Here is a 15,891-nt window from a genome sequence, read left to right on the forward strand (position 1 = left end):
TTTTCGCTGCCGCTGGGGCTCAACCCTCTGGTTTGGGGGGGAGGGGTCCTGGGACCTTCCCTCTGCCTTCCCCTTAGACCTGAGTATTCTCGGATTCCGGCTTTTGGGGGGCATACCTTTTGATTTGAGTCTAGAAGGAGGGTTCCCCACCTCTGTCCTATTGTTCAGTTTGAATTTCGGTGCCCTAGGAGCATTCAGTTTGTAATCGGTAAGGAAGGGTTTTCATAGGTCTGAACTTTGGCTGCTTGCTAAGCCTCCATCTTGACTCCGCCCATTCAAGAAATATTTGTTGAATAGAGGAGCATCAGAAAGGATATACCTGCCAAGTAAATATCTTCCTAAGCACACAATTAATATTTTACATTAATCAAATTTTAAATAAACAGCTATAAAAATCTTGTGACATTTTAAGAAAATCCATATCTCCAACTCTTCTATTTTAATTTTACTCAAAAATAAGCACATTAGTAAGCTCCACAGGGAATTCTACCTTGCAGAGCACAGACAGATTCTCTGACTACCAAGGCATTACTGTTTTACAAATATATCACGTTTTCTAATTGGATGGCCTATAAAATTTCAAGAAATGAAAGTTATCCAAGCCAAATTTTATCACTATTATAGTTCTGGTTGAATCTTCTTTAGGCTGAACTTTAAATGACAATTTAGAAAAAAAATTCTAATACTAGCTCAAGAGCCAGATAAAAAGAAGCTGGATAGTAACCTTGAAAAGAATCTATAAATTCAATTGGCTACAGTGATCAAAGACAGTGATATATACAACTAAAGTTACCATTGCCTAAAGCCCATACCATTTGGGCCTGATATTGAGTAAAAGATACTCTGCTTTCCAAATAGCACAAATTAGAGCTTTGTTGTTTCTTATAGGGGTGATTTAGAGATTTCCTACATTATTTTCTCAGATGAAGAAAGAATAGACAAAGGCAGGAGAGAATGAAATTAGATAAGGGGCAACCTCAATAATAGGATGCTTAACTGGGAAGCAGTGTGGAGGAAAATTGCACAGAGACAGGATGATTAGTGTTGGTGCCTAGCAAGAATATCATTGAGCAAGCTCGGCCAGTGACACAAGATTGAATACTGAATCTGACCCCAGGGGAAAATAGGTACAGGTTGAAAGAATGGGCTAAGTACTTTAGAGGCAATTGATAATGCAGTGGTTGGAGCAGTAATTCTCTCAGCTCTATACCAAATACTGGGGATACAAATAGAAAGGAACCGACAATTCAAGCCCTCCAGGGAATATATATAGGGAGACATAACATATATAGGTGAGAGGTGGCAAGAGAAGGAAATTTTGTTTTAGGAAGTCATGGAGATGGTCATTGGTCAAAGGATGTCCCTTTTTCTGGGGCAATGAAAGTTTTGTGTTTGGGTTCAAGAACTGGAAAGCTTGATGGTTAGGAAGTAAAGTTTGGAAAATGACCTGGATATAAGTGAATGACAGGCAATCAGCAATCAGGATCCTGAGACTCCTCTTGATCAAGGTTGAAGAGTGGAAAGTTGGAGAGTTGGGGAGAATTGGTTTGAAGGATGACCAAAGAGGGAAGAGAAGGGTGCAGGTAGGTCTAAGATATAGGGGAGGTGCAAGACTGAAGCTTTGGAGAAAAAATGTGGCTCAATGTAGGTCTAGACAGTGACCTCAAAAAGATGCTTTTTGAAATCATATGAATGAATGAGACACTTATTTGTAGGAAAATTTGAATGGCATCAGCTTAGAACTTTTGTAGGAAATAGAATAAGTCAACTATGAAAAAATCATAAGTATTTAGTATTAATTAGTTGGATAATTGGAATTTTTATTTTAAAAATTTTAATAAATTTCCACATAAGGTTTCCAAAATCATGGGATCCATATTGTTTTTCCCTCCCCCTTTCCAGAGCTGACAGGCAATTCCATCTGGGTTATCCATGTATTATCATTTTCATATTATTAATTTTTATAAACCCACTATGTAACTACCCTAAACTAAATACCTAAGTTCCCTAAGGTTAAGTCCAACAGGGAACCACATTTCTCACACACACTGAGTCCTTGGTGGGTCAGGTACAGAAATCCAGCTGAGTTCTCAGATGTCCCAGGAAAGAGAGGTTTCTCCAAGTTTCCGCTCTATCCACCAGAGGGTATGGAGAATTTCCTCTCAACCTTGTTTGATGGTATTCAAAGAGGCTGCTTGCAAGCTGTCCAGGAGTGTCCAGGAGAGATCAGATCTTCACCTTACAGACTTCACTTTCATCTCCAGACTGACTGTTGGAAGACTGCTCCTTTTAACAGCTTAGAATCCTGACCTAGTGGCTCTCAGAATTCAGGCCTGTCAATCCTACTCTTGCTACTTTTACCTTCCCTTGCTACAGTAAATAATTTTATAGAACCAAAGCCCCCAAACATATACCCAAATATACAAGTGATAAATCATATGTTTTCATCTGCATTTCTACTCCCAACAGTTTTTTCTCTGGAGATGGATGGCATTCTTTTTCAAAAGTCCTCAGAAATTGTTCTTGATCATTATATTGCTCTTAGTAGCAAAGTCTATCACATTTGACTATTCTACAATATTGCAGTTACCATATAAATGATCTCCTGGTTCTGCTTATTTCACTCTGCATCAGTTCACATAAGTCTTTCCAGCTTTTTCTGAAATCATCCTATTCATCATTCCTTATAGTGCAACAGTATTCCATCACTGTCATATACCACAATTTGTTCAGCCATTCCCCAATTTGCTCCCACAAAAAGCAGTTATAAATATTTTTGTACAAACCGGTCCTTTCCCATTTTTTTAAATTTCTTTGGGATACAGACCAAGTAGTGGTCTTCTTGGATCAAAAGGTATGCATTATTTTATAGCCTTTTGGGCATAATTCCAAATTGCCCTCCAGAATGGTTGGATAAGTTCACAACTTTACCAAAAATGCATTAGTGTCCCAATTTTGCCACATCTCTTCCAACATTTACCACTTTCCTTTACTGACATATTGACATATTTGATAGGCATGAGATGGTACCTCAGAGTTGTTTTAATTTGCATTTCTCTAATCAAGAGGGATTTGGAACATTTTTTCATATGATTATTGATAGCTTTTATTTCTTCATCTGAAAACTGCCTATTCATATTCTTTGACCTTTATAAATTGGGGAATGACTTGGATTATTATAAATTTGCCTTAGTTCTTTATATATATTTGAGAAATTAGACCTTTATCAGAGAAATTTGTTATAAAATTTCCCCCAGGTTGTTGTTTCCCTTCTGATCTTGGTTGCATTGGTTTTGTTTATATAAAACCTTTTAAATTTAATATAATTAAAAATTTTTCATTATACATCCTGTAATGTTCTCTATCTCTTGTTTGGTCATAAATTCTTCCTTTCTTTATAGATCCGACAGGTAAACTATTCTTTGTTCCCCTAATTTACTTATAATATCACTCTTTATGTTTAAATCATATACCTGTTTTGACCTTATTTTGGTGTAGGATGCAAGATATTGATTGTTAATGTGGAAATCTAGAAGTCCCCAGTTTATTTAGTTGGGAGGTAGAAACCCCAGATTTTGACCTTGTTTTCTCCTTGAGGGAAGGTCCTACTTCACTGGTCTCAGGCTAACAATAGACAATCCACTTCAGGTGGGAGCTAATCCCAAACCAAACTCTTTGCTATACTCAGCCCGGTTGTAAGCTCAAGGTCCCAAGTTTGATCCTCAGAAAACCTAAACCTAATTCATGCCATTCTGTTTTCTAATTTTTCCCAGCAGTTTTTGTCAGATAGTGAGTTCTTATCCCCAAAACTAGGATCTTCAGGTTTATCAAACACTAGATTGCTGAGGTCATTTACCTCTAGTCTATTCCATTGATCCACCCTTCTATTTCTTAGCCAGTACCAGATTGTTTTGATAAAAATTACTGCTTTATAGTGTAGTTTAAGATCTGGTACTACTAGGGCCCCCATCCTTCACATTTTTTTCATTAGTTCCTTTGATACTCTTGACCTTTTGTTCTTTCAGATGAATTTTGTTATTATTTTTTCTAGTTCTATAAAAGAGTTTTTTGGTAGTTTGATTGGGAGGGCACTGAATAAGTAAATTAATTTAGGTAGGATTGTAATTTTTATTATATTAATTTGATCTACCCATGAACAGTTAATGTTTTTCTTGGAATTTGTTTTTGATAAGATGTGGGGCCAAGATCTCCTTGATTTTATTTAGAGGTGCAGCTTCAAGACACAAATAATATATTATATAGGAGCTTCTAGGAATATGCCCTCTTTAGTATTGCTTTTCCTTTCATCTACTTGTTCATCCATTCATCTGTCACAATCATTTCTTTGATATTACATCCTTCTTCTCCCACCTAGGCTTTCTTTATGACCAAAAACAAAACAAAACAACTCATAATTAATCATAGCCATTTGATATAATGACCATATTTGATAGCATCTATAATCTATCCCCATTGTGTCTCTTTGCTCCATTGAAAGAAATAAGTCACATGTCAGCTGAGGTTATAAGTATGGAATTCAGTTTGATTTTATATTTTTAGTTTATATTCTTTTCCTTATTCTACTTTCTATGCATTAGTTTATTCATGTTATTAGTTAGTAGTTTTCCATGTTTCTCTGAATTTCTTATTTCTGATAACATAGTACCTACCATTCTGTTATATTCATATTCCAGTTCAGTGATTCCCAATTTATGGGCACCTACTTTAGTTTCTAATTCTTTGTTATTATAAGATGTTTGTTAACATTACTTTTGTACATTTGTTGTTGTTCAGTCATTCAGCAATTTCTGATACTTTGTCATTTAGTGAAACAACTGTCCATAGGGTTTTCTTGGCAGAGATATTTCCTTCTTTATTTTGGTATATAAGGGACCTTTATTTTAGTTTTTTTACCTCCTCCTTCCTCTCCTTTCTTAAGAAAACAAATTATCTTAATAATCCTTATTTCTTTTTTTAATAAATCTTTATAGTTAGTTGTAAATATACATTTATTAAATGTTTGTTCCAGGACACATATGTAGAGTCTCCCTACTGTTTTTGGATAAAGAATGGCTCCTGGCTTAGTGGAATTTAAACTGAAAACAGATATGTTGATTAAATTCCATCTTCTTTAGGTAGTCAGTCAGCCAGCATTTATTAAGCTTCTTCTCTGTATCAGGCATGGTATGAAATGCTCAGGATGCAAAAAAGGGTAACCAACAGTCACTGCTCTCCAGCTCAAAGTTTATAAACAGGAAGCCAAATTAGCGATATTCTCAGAGGGAAGGCACTAAGGGTAGAAGATGGGATTTTACTGGAGACTTTAAAGAAGCCAGGAGATGGAGATGAGGAGGGAATGTAATCCAAGCATGAGGGACAGCCACTTCAGTCACCCAGATTAGGAGTTGGAATGTCTGTCATGTGGGAAAAATAGCAAGGAGACTTCTGTCAATTATCAACTGTGCTGAAGACAGTAAAATGATAGAAGATTTGAAAGGTTAAAAATGAGGCTATGAAGGGCATTAAAAGCCACACATGGGGTTTTATTTTTGATCCTGAAGGGTCAGAGGGGAACCACTGGAATTTATTGTATGGGGCATGGAGTGGGACGGTGATGGTGACATGGCTAGACCCGTGATATAGGAGGATTAATTTGATGACTGAGTAAAGAATGGATTGGAGTAGGGAGAAACTTGGGACAGGGGGAATGGCCAGAACAATCTGTTAAAATAGTCCAGATGTGTAGTGTTGAGGTAATGTACCAGGCTGTAGAAGTTTTAGAGGAGAGAAGGATTATATATGAGAAGTTATAAAGGGAAAATTGACAAGTAATTGGATATAAAGGAAGACTAAGAGCTAGAGGAGTCAAGTGTACTCCTCCTTCTCCTCCTCCTCCTGATAATAATAATAGCTAACATTTATATAATACTCTAAGGGTTCTGCAGACTATTTTATATAAATTCTGTCATTTGATTTTCAAAAACCCTATCAAGTAGGTGCTATTATTATCTCCATTTTACAGATGAGGAAATTGAGATTAGAGAGGCTAAGATCTGCCCAGAGGCCACAGAGTCACCTGTATTAAAGGGAATGGGTGAAACCTGAACCAGCCAGCAAAGTTGCAGAGGTTTGTTACTGAGTTTACAGCGTATTTTCACTACTGTCGAGCCACTGTGAGTGCTAATAGAAAGATGGTGCATTCTGAATCAGGATACCTGAGCTTCCAGTTCAGCTTCACCACTCTTGGGCAATGCACTTAACTTAATAGGCTTCAATTTCCTCTTCTGTAAAATGGGCATGATAATATCTGCCTTGGTTGCTTCACAGGTTTGTATTGAATTATTATCAAAAGGAATAGTGACAGAACTTTGTAACTAAAAAGCACTGCAGAAAAGTCAGCACTTAACACAATCAACATTGTTATTATTGCTGCTTCCATGCCAAAGGCACTGATGGCAGAAAGGAAATTTGTGGATCTTTATTTTTAAAATGTACTTATTATATAGTTTCTCCTTCACAGTTAATTTTTTCCCTTTGATTCTTGGAAAAGAACTTGGTTTAATTATCTCCAAAGCTGACCAATTCTATTTGGCCCTGTCTCTGTGGTGCTGAATTGGTCACTATTTAAACACCCCCTTCAAAATTAGAAAACAGTAAACAAATTACCTACTGTTGTAAACTTCTGGAGATATAAGATCTAAATCAAAACATTGAGCCTTTTTAGCCCAAACCAACCAGTCATTTTGTTTTTTAAACCCTTACCTTCTGGAAGTCTTAGAATCAATACTATGTATTGGTTCCAAGGCAGAAGAGTGGTAAGGGCTAGGCAATGGGGGTCAAGTGACTTGCCCAAGGTCACATAGCTAGTGTTATGGGTGTGGAAAGGATACCCTTGGGTTGGGGAAGGATGCCTTTTGCAAGGATGCAATGACTCCAAAACTTAGCTTAAAAACAAAAAGAGATTAATTAATTTAGAAAGTAATGTTGAGGGTGGCCAGGAGGATAGCAAGGTAGAACAGCAAGATGGGGAGCAGTTCCCTGGGAGGACAGCATGAAAGGAAAGGCTGTTTCCCCAAGAGGACAGCATGGATGGAGAGGCTGTTCCCCAGACGACATCAGTTCTGGGGAGTTTATACATTCTTCACAACAGTTAGTCACTCAGGCATGAGGTGGGGTGATCGTACTGGGGTCTGCCTGGGGACATAAAGATTCCTTAGTTTTAGGGGACAAGCAGATGTCCAATAGGATCGAGGTGTGGTCTGAAGGTGCATCTTTCTGACCATCTAGAGGACGATCAGAGGGAGATAGTCATCTCAGGACCCTAGGTGGGGTCATTGGGTGTTTTTAGGCTCAGAATTAGAAAAACAACAAGGGAGTTTCCTTGACAATAGTTCGCCTGGGTTTCTGGGGTACCGTGCCCATGTCACTAGGAAGTGTCTGAGGCCAGAGCTGAACCTAGGACTTCCTGTCTCTAGTCCTGGCTCTGAATCTACCAAGTCACCTTGCTGCCCCTAGTCATTTGGTTTAAAAAAAAAAAAATTATTCCAAGAGCTCAACTTTAGAATGGGAATTTGTTGGGTCTGTTTTGACTTCAAGTGATAGAAACTTGCTTCTACTGACATAGTTTTTTTTTTTCTTTGCTAGATATTCCAGAAGAAGAAGCCAGATACTGGACTCACAAACTAGAACAAATCAATGCTCTGGGGACTGACAGTGAGGTAGGGGCTATTTTTTTTTTTTAGTAGTACTAAAAGGGATTGGTGCATGTCTTCAGAATGTATGTAATGCCGTGTGTACGGGGCCAGGGGGGGGGGCGGTGTGTGTGTTCAGGGAAGGCTATTACATCTGGCATGAGGCTTGCTGAGACTTTTTCACGGCTGTTCATCTACCTCTTGTGTCCACCTATAGCATGGAGAGTAGCCACACTTTGCTAAAACTGTCTCAGCAGTTACCTGTTGGTGAGTTAGGGGGATGTTTACCCCAAGCATGTGACAGTTGAAGAGATTGGAAGGCCATCCAGCAAAAGATGGTGTTTGGGCTGAATCTTGAAAGAGAGCTTATAATGAGTTGAAGGTGTGAAAGATGAAATGACTGAGGAAACAAAGGTTCAATCTTCTGAGCATATGGACTTATTAAGCAATGCATGACAATTGCCCAACAAATCAAGACCAGATACCTTTCTCAGCTTAAGACTGGATCCTGACTATGAAGGGACACAGAGTTTTACATATTAAAAACAATCAAATAAAACCAATTAATTAAAAGGAAATCTGATTTCTAATTAGAGGAAAAATTAGAGTCTTTCTAGTTGGGAGGGGAAGACTGAACAGGTATAATTCCCTGAATACAGGAAAATGTGTCTCCCACACCTTTTAAGTATCTGTAAACAATAAAAGGAACATAGAAACAATAACTGATTGATAAGTGTGGAACCTGTTTTCAGATAAGACATATGGATTTCTTTGAGGTACAATTCTGAAAAAACTCCTTATATCAATCTTAAAATCTAACTTATTTTGGTCATCATAACCTGGATCCTTGAGTAAGGATCTCTAAATAACAGGTACAAGTGGTCCGGTTTCCTAGCCATACAGGGCTAGGTTCAAGCAATGCAATAAGGTTTTCTCTTAATTTCTACAGCTGAATCAATGTTTCTCACAAAACAGAATTTGGACTAGGCCCATAAATGAATAGAAAGGGAATAGAGCTAATTCTGGAAGTGAGTCACAAGATGGAATTATTGTAATTCACTTAGTTCCCACAATTAACCGCTTACTTTCCTAATCCCCTTGATTTCTCACAAAGGTAAACAAGTAGAATGTTCTAGGCATGGGGAAATATCACTACAAAGACAAAGATGTGGAAGGGGGGCTATTGTGAGTAAGAAATAAGTATGTCTGGCTCATGGAATATATGGAGATGAATAATGTGTAAGAAGACTAGAAAGATGGGAAAGGACCAGATTGTGAACAGTTTTAAATGCTGAACAAAGAAGCTTATATGTAAGCCTGGAGATCATAAGGAGCTCTTGGAGTTTATTGTATGAGTAGTATGAGTAGTAAGGTAACATGGTCAGGACTGAGCTTTAGGAAAATCATTTTGGTCACTTTGTAGAGGATGTATTGGTATAGGAAGAGCTTGAGATGCAGGGAGAATAAATTGATGACCATAGTGCAGGTGATAAGGGTCTGAACTAGGAGAACAGTAATTATGTGCATGAAGGGAAGGAAAAATATTTGAGAAATTTTGTGGAGACAGAAACAAAAAGATTAGGCAACTGACTGGAGAAGTGGGCTGGTAATCTGAGTTTGACCTGGAGTTAGGGAACCAGGGTGACTGGAAGAATGGTAGTGCCTTTGATAGTAACAAAGAAATTATGGAACACATTCAGGTTTTGGGAGAAAACATTATGAATTTTGTTGTGGACATGTTGAGTTGAGATGCCTACAGGATAATTCAGCTTGGAATATCCAATAGACAGTTGATGGTATGGGAATAGCTGTCAGGAAAGAGTAGATTTCTCTCTTAATGTGTAGATTTCGGAATGATCTATATAGAGATACAATTAAAACCACATCACCAAGTGAGAGAATGTATAGGAAATGAAAGAGGTCCCAGGACAGAGGTATGGGGAATACTCACAGTTACAGGGTTTGAAACAGGCTTGAAAATTGACAGGCTTGAAAATTCAGCAAAAGAGAATTAAAAAAGAGGAGTCAGAAAGATAGGAGGATCCAGAAAACAAAGACACAAAACCCATATTGGAGGCATATTCAACAGGAAATGTACCCAAGAATGTTAAATGCAGTGGAGATTGGGAGGGATGAGGACTGAGAAAAGGCCATTAGACTTGGCCATTAACAGATAATTGGAAGCTTTAGAGAGAGTATTTTCATTTAAATAATGAACTTGAGGTAGGTTGTAGAGGTTTACAAGAGAATGAACAGCATTAGGCTCCTACACTTCCCCTCTCAGAGGTGGATCTTTGGATTTTTTTGATTGTCACTTTGTTTTCTGTATTAAGATGTTCTGTGCAACTTTCTTGAACTATTTCTTGCATTATGATATTCAGGTTTTTTTAACTTTTCATGGTCTTTGGACATGATCCTTAGGTTGTTTTTGAAATTAATGTTTTGCTTGTGTAGAGAATGTTTTCTTTTAAAGTCATTGCATCTTGATTCTCTTCTTATAGACTGTCTTTCATTTCAATATATTTATATTCAGTTATTCTCTGCTTTTTTTTTTTAGAGATCCACCACTTTGGATTCTTCCTGTCTTACCCCTTTTATCTTCTGAAACTCACTGACACTAGCTTCTCACAGAGATACTAAAGCCCCAACCATCCTTTCCATACTGGTTGAATCTTTTCTTTCCTCCCTGACTTACTGGTCTAAGGGAATCAAAATAAATTTTTCTCCCTCACTGCCATTTGCACTGTCTCTCTCTACCACCATCATTCAGCATCTTTTCCTCTTTTGAGTTTGTTCTGTTAAAATTTACTATGTAATCTAGATCCTGGTGGCTATTATATGCTGACCCTCTAAGGCACTCTCCCTCCTTTCTCAGTGAGTTCAGGGCCTAGCTTATATTCTGCCTCTGCCCCAACTCTTGCCCTCATACCAGAGGATTTTGATATACATATTAGTACTCCCTCAAATATTTTAGCTTCAATCTACTTAACTCCCATGGCTTACTACTCTACTTAACCTTAGCAACACACAAGAATGGTCATACCCTTGATCTTGCTGCTTTTTTCAAATGTTTATAATATATCTCAATTGTCTTACTGAGTTAAGGGTAGCGGGGTCAGGAGAATTGGACTGCCCTACTGTTTTACCATGTTCCCCTGATTTGCCATCTCTATAGAAATAAATTTGGAGAGCTTGTGAACCCATAGGCCTTTCTCCTTAGATTTAGAACCAGTGCTATGTGGAAGTTTCTCAATAATTAGTCATATTCTTTAGCACTAACCTACCTCAGTTGCATTCCATGGGCTGGGTTTGAGTAGTTTTCAAGACTCTTTTAATGGATAATAAACTTGGTCACTTATTTTGGCTATGGGAAATGTGGCAAGCAAAATGTCTTTGTGGTATCTCTACTTTTGCTGCCAATCTTTGCAATGGAGCATAGGCTGCCATTACAGTATTATTTATCTTTCTGGTCCTGCAGATTCTTCCAGTTCAGGATCTAGAGCCTAGTTCCTTTCTAACATGGGAGTCCTCTGGAACCTCATACCTTAAGCACAAATTTCCATGGTCTAAAAAACATGCTTCCTATGTGTTTAGCATAGGATCTATTAAGGAGTAGGGACAGAATAGTCCTTAATACGTTTTTAACAAATCAGATTAAACAAGCGCTTAGACCTCTCACCTTTTAGACCCAAAGCTGATGTGGACACTAAAGACCTTCCATGATGAGAACAACGTTTGGCTTTTCTAGGCTCTGAGTTCCCTGCCTGATGGTGCCTGGGAGAATAACCGCAGGTAGAGAACGGCAGAGGAGAATCTCCCCTGGAGGAATTGTTGGCATTTTAGCCAAGCCAATAAACATTTATTACTACAGTTTGCCATGACTGACACTGGACAAAACAAGAGTATATTGGGCTTCAGGGCACTGTTTGGCTCATGTTACTTGAAGTGGGTCTTCAGGAGCTTTCTGTAGTTGAGGTGAAATAAGTTTTACCAGTATATTCATGTAGTGTGATTTTAAAGTGTTTTTTTTTGCCTCTGACCATTGCTTTCTGAATAAAGGAAGAAATAACCTTATCTTTTGCAAAAATACTGGCTCAAGGATTAATTGAGCATTGTATAATCTGATCTTAACCTACTTCTCCGACCATGTTTCCCTTCCTTCTTTCCAGCCCAACAGGTCACCCACTGTTTCCTGATATGTAGTGCCTGCATAATCCATTCTTTCTTCCTGATAACTCTAGTCCCTTTTACTTCGTCAGACCCTACCCATTCTTCAAGTTTTGGCTCAAGTTTTTTTTTTTTTCCATGAAACTTCTCTGATCTCTCTTGCTTATAGGGTTTTTTTCCCCCCTTTGGCACACTTAGTTTTTGTCTGTATTATTCACTTTGATGCCTTCTGACATCTTTTTTTTTTTTGGTCTGCAGTTCTTAGTTGATTCTTGTACTATTGTTTAGCGTTTCAAGAGTTTATCTTACCTTTCTGCTGAGATCTATAAAACTCCCTGCTGGGAGGGACCTTCTCTTCAACTTCTCTGTAGAGCACAATGCTGGGGCAGAGTAGGTAGTCAGGGAAAGCTTGGGGAATGCCTATTAGGTGTTAAGAAGCTTTCAGATTGGTTCCTCAGTGATAGTTGTATGTTTAATGTGCAGTTGTTTATGCTTAGAAGACATTGAAGGTCAGCCTTAGCTGGAGACCTGGTGAATCATTCAAGGTAAAGTGGTTGGCCACTTGTTCTTGTCACGTTGTCCCTCCAGGTGGAGACTCACAGTGCTCCTCCCCCGCCCCTCCCCCCCCCCCCCCCCCCCCAGCTCGGTAGAACTCTGGGCTCTCTACACTGTTTAATGTCTTTCTGGACTTGGAGGCCTTGAGAGGAGAGCTGCTTTCTTTCTGCCATATAGGCACCTTGCAAGTGACTAGGGAAGGAGGTGGCAAGACCTAGAAGGAGATTATGAAGGGAACATTCTTCTCTCTTGTCTTCTTAGGCTCAGCCTTTCCAGCTGCCTGGTGGAATCATGAGAGCAATTGTGTGCAGACAAGGCCAAACATCCTCACTTGAGCTACTACCTCACTGGGAATGTGTCAGCTTGCTATTGGACACAGGCAGGGAGGAAACCCGAGAGTCCATTCTCTGCATGAAAAGATGTTTTTCCTAAAAGGACAAGGAGACATGGGACATTATGTTTCAGTTCAGTGCTGGACTGTGCCTTAAGTGCATTGCTCAGCTATAAAAAGCAGCTGTGATTTCTTTTTGCCTCTCATGTCTCTTACATGATGTTTTTTCCCCTCTGCCTCTAGTTTTCCTTTCAAGAAGAAAGCCAGAAGACGCTATTGCCCATTGCTGCCACCCAGTGTTGTAAGTAAGAAATTCTGTTTTTCTTCTATATAATTTTCCCTTTCCTTGATTTCACTTCCCTAGATCTCTGAAGTGAGCAATTAAATTTGTTGGGAGGTATTGGGGGTTAAGGAGAGGAACAGGCAGAGATTTCATTTTGCACACCCATCTGTCTATTGGCATTGGTATTTCTGACCTGTGCTGGGAGGACAGGTATTAAGCCAGGGGATGCCACCAGGAAATGGTTGCTTCCCTTTGGGTTCATGACCAGGGAAAAACTGACCCAAAGGCTTGTTAAGGTGGAGGTCAAGCTAAAGCTGCCCTCCGGCCTCCTGTTTTTTTTTGTCCTGCTCTGCTCATTCTCCTAGCCAAGCTGTGTAATGGCCCGAATAGAGGCTTCTCTATGGGGGCTTTTTGGTTTTATAGAGTTGGGAAGAGAAATAATTGAGTCACATTCAAAGCTTGCTCTCTCTTAGGATGGCGATATCATTATAAATAGCTTTGTTTGGAGACCTGTACATGGGGGTGGGTTAATGCCCAGGGGCTGGTATGGGATTTGCTGGTTGATGGTTTTAAAAATAAGCAATTAAAAACTTCTCAAAGTACTCCTCTGGCCTTGGTGAATAACATTTGTCACATGTAGGACTTAGGTGGGCCTACCATTTCTGTTGAATGGGTGTGGGGGTCTTTTCCTTATTACCCTTCACCAAACTCTTTATGTAGGTAGGTTTGGCATTATTCTTTGGTGAGGTCAACAGTCTCAGGACTAGAAGGGACCTCAGATGGCATTTAGGCCCATGTCTATGGAAATATGACTTAGGCCAGTGATGGCAAACCTTTTAGAGACCAAGTGCCCAAACTGCAACTGTCATACTGCATGTGAGCTGCCCCCTTACCCCAGACAGGGGAGGGAGGAGAGCTCCCATTGGCTGCTGGGCAGAAGGGTGGGAGATGAGAGAAATGTCCTTAGGCATGGTGGAGAGGGGGAGGGGAGCAGCCTTCTCTGGCATGTGTGACATAGCTTTGCCAACAGTCTTAGGCTGTCAATTGGTTATTTTTCCCCATTGATTTTAACTTTTTCTTTGTCAGGGAGGAATGTTTTATTAGGGAGGGAATGGTACTGGGAAATAGCTGCTAAAAAAACTAAATCAAACAAAAGGCGCATCAATAAACCAATAAAAAAAAGTCACTTGTTTTGACCCACCCCTGATTAGAATTTCCCTCTATACAGTATTCAGTTCATTTTATCAAGCATATGTTAAAGGATAGCTGCAATGTGCCAGGTATTAAGCATGGGATGACAATAACAACAATGATAATAGCTTGTATTTATGCTTTAAGCTTTGTTATATACTTTACAAATAAGTATTATCTCATTTTATCCTTATGACCTCTGTGAGTTATATATTATATTCATTTTATAGATGAGGAAACTGAGACAAATAGTGATTAAGTGACTTGCCCATAATCACATAGTAAGTAAAAGTCTGAAGTCTGATTTAAACTTAAGTCTTTCCGAGTCCAGATCTAGTGCTTTGTCAGCTATGCCTCCTATGTACTGCCTCATGTCTCAGCATTCTTTGACCCTGAGGAATTTATATTCTGTTGGGAAAACAACATATACAGAGAAAACTTACGACAAAATATATACAAAATAATAGACATTTGGGGACAAGTCTAATGTGAAGGGCAACTTGCTAATAATAGAGTGGGGGGGTTCCTAAGGGTACAATGGAAGGGCAGTAGGATAGGGATATAGAAAGGGATGAGCTGCCATTGATTGATGTGAAGAAGCAGGGAACAGGAATTAAGGAAGGAAGCCCAGTGTCTTCCCATTATACTTTGAAGTATCGACATAAAGCAGTGGGATGAAAAGGGGGAAAATTTTTTTTTGTTGCTATCTTTTGTCTTCATATTGCCTACATTTTCCCCAACATCTCTTCCCTAGAGAGCCATCTTTTATAATAAAGAATAAAAAAGGGAAAATGTTCTGCAAAACTAACCAAAATATCAAAAATGTTGGATATTATATATGCAATGTTTTATACTCCTTGTCTCCCATCTGTAAAAAACTGAGGAAAGGGAACCTTTCATATTTATTCTCTGCAGTCAGGTTTGGTCATTATAATTTTGTAGTGTTCACTTTACATTTTTTGTTGTCCTTTCCATTTACATGATTATAGTTGTACATACTGTTTTTCTTATTCTTATTTCATTTTTAGCACTTTATATAAGTGGAATGGAATTTAATAGAAATAAATATAAAGACTTGTACTTGGATTTAAGGAACCAATTGTACAAATGGTGAAGGGACAATATAGGGACAATATGAATTAGGGTTGGTTGATGCTTGATACTGAAGGAAGCTTATTTTGAGCCAGTATTGTGTCATAGATCTCCAAATAGCTAATACAATCTTTGGATGAAGTAAAAGAGGGACAGTATCCATACCACAGTAGACAAATGTCATTGTATTCTTTGCTTGTTGGACTACATCTAAAGTATGACATTCAATAATAGTGTTCAGTTTTAGATACCAAGATACCACAATTATTAGTTTTAATCTTCCTCTTATTTTTTTTAAATATAGTTATTATGATCTGAGACAATTCTAAAGACCTTATGATGGGGAATGCTATCCACCCCCAGAGAAAGAATTGTTTGAGTTGGATACAGATCAAAGCATACTATCTTTCACATCAGTTTATTTATGGTTTTATTCTGGAATTTTGGTTTTGTATGTGTGTCCTTACAACAATGACCACTATGGAAATGTATTTTGCATGCTAATACATGTATGGCCCAGATCAACTTTCTTACCATCTCTGAGTAGGGGGAGAGAAGGGAGAGAGGCAGACAGTTTGGAT

General features: G+C 38.5%; 1 protein-coding gene across 5 annotated transcripts in view; it reads left to right on the top strand.

Moving 5' to 3' along the window:
* Positions 1-15,891, top strand: part of UNC13B (unc-13 homolog B) — a 372,543-nt gene that overhangs the window by 168,077 nt on the left and 188,575 nt on the right. For all 5 annotated transcript variants that reach the window (XM_056806040.1, XM_056806038.1, XM_056806041.1 and 2 more), the window contains exons 6-7: positions 7,645-7,718; positions 12,988-13,045. In XM_056806040.1, coding sequence (XP_056662018.1) covers positions 7,645-7,718; positions 12,988-13,045 — 132 coding nt within the window. The remainder of the gene's footprint in view (positions 1-7,644; positions 7,719-12,987; positions 13,046-15,891) is intronic.

This window comes from Monodelphis domestica, chromosome 7, assembly GCF_027887165.1.
Source record: "Monodelphis domestica isolate mMonDom1 chromosome 7, mMonDom1.pri, whole genome shotgun sequence".
Lineage (NCBI taxonomy): Eukaryota > Metazoa > Chordata > Mammalia > Didelphimorphia > Didelphidae > Monodelphis > Monodelphis domestica.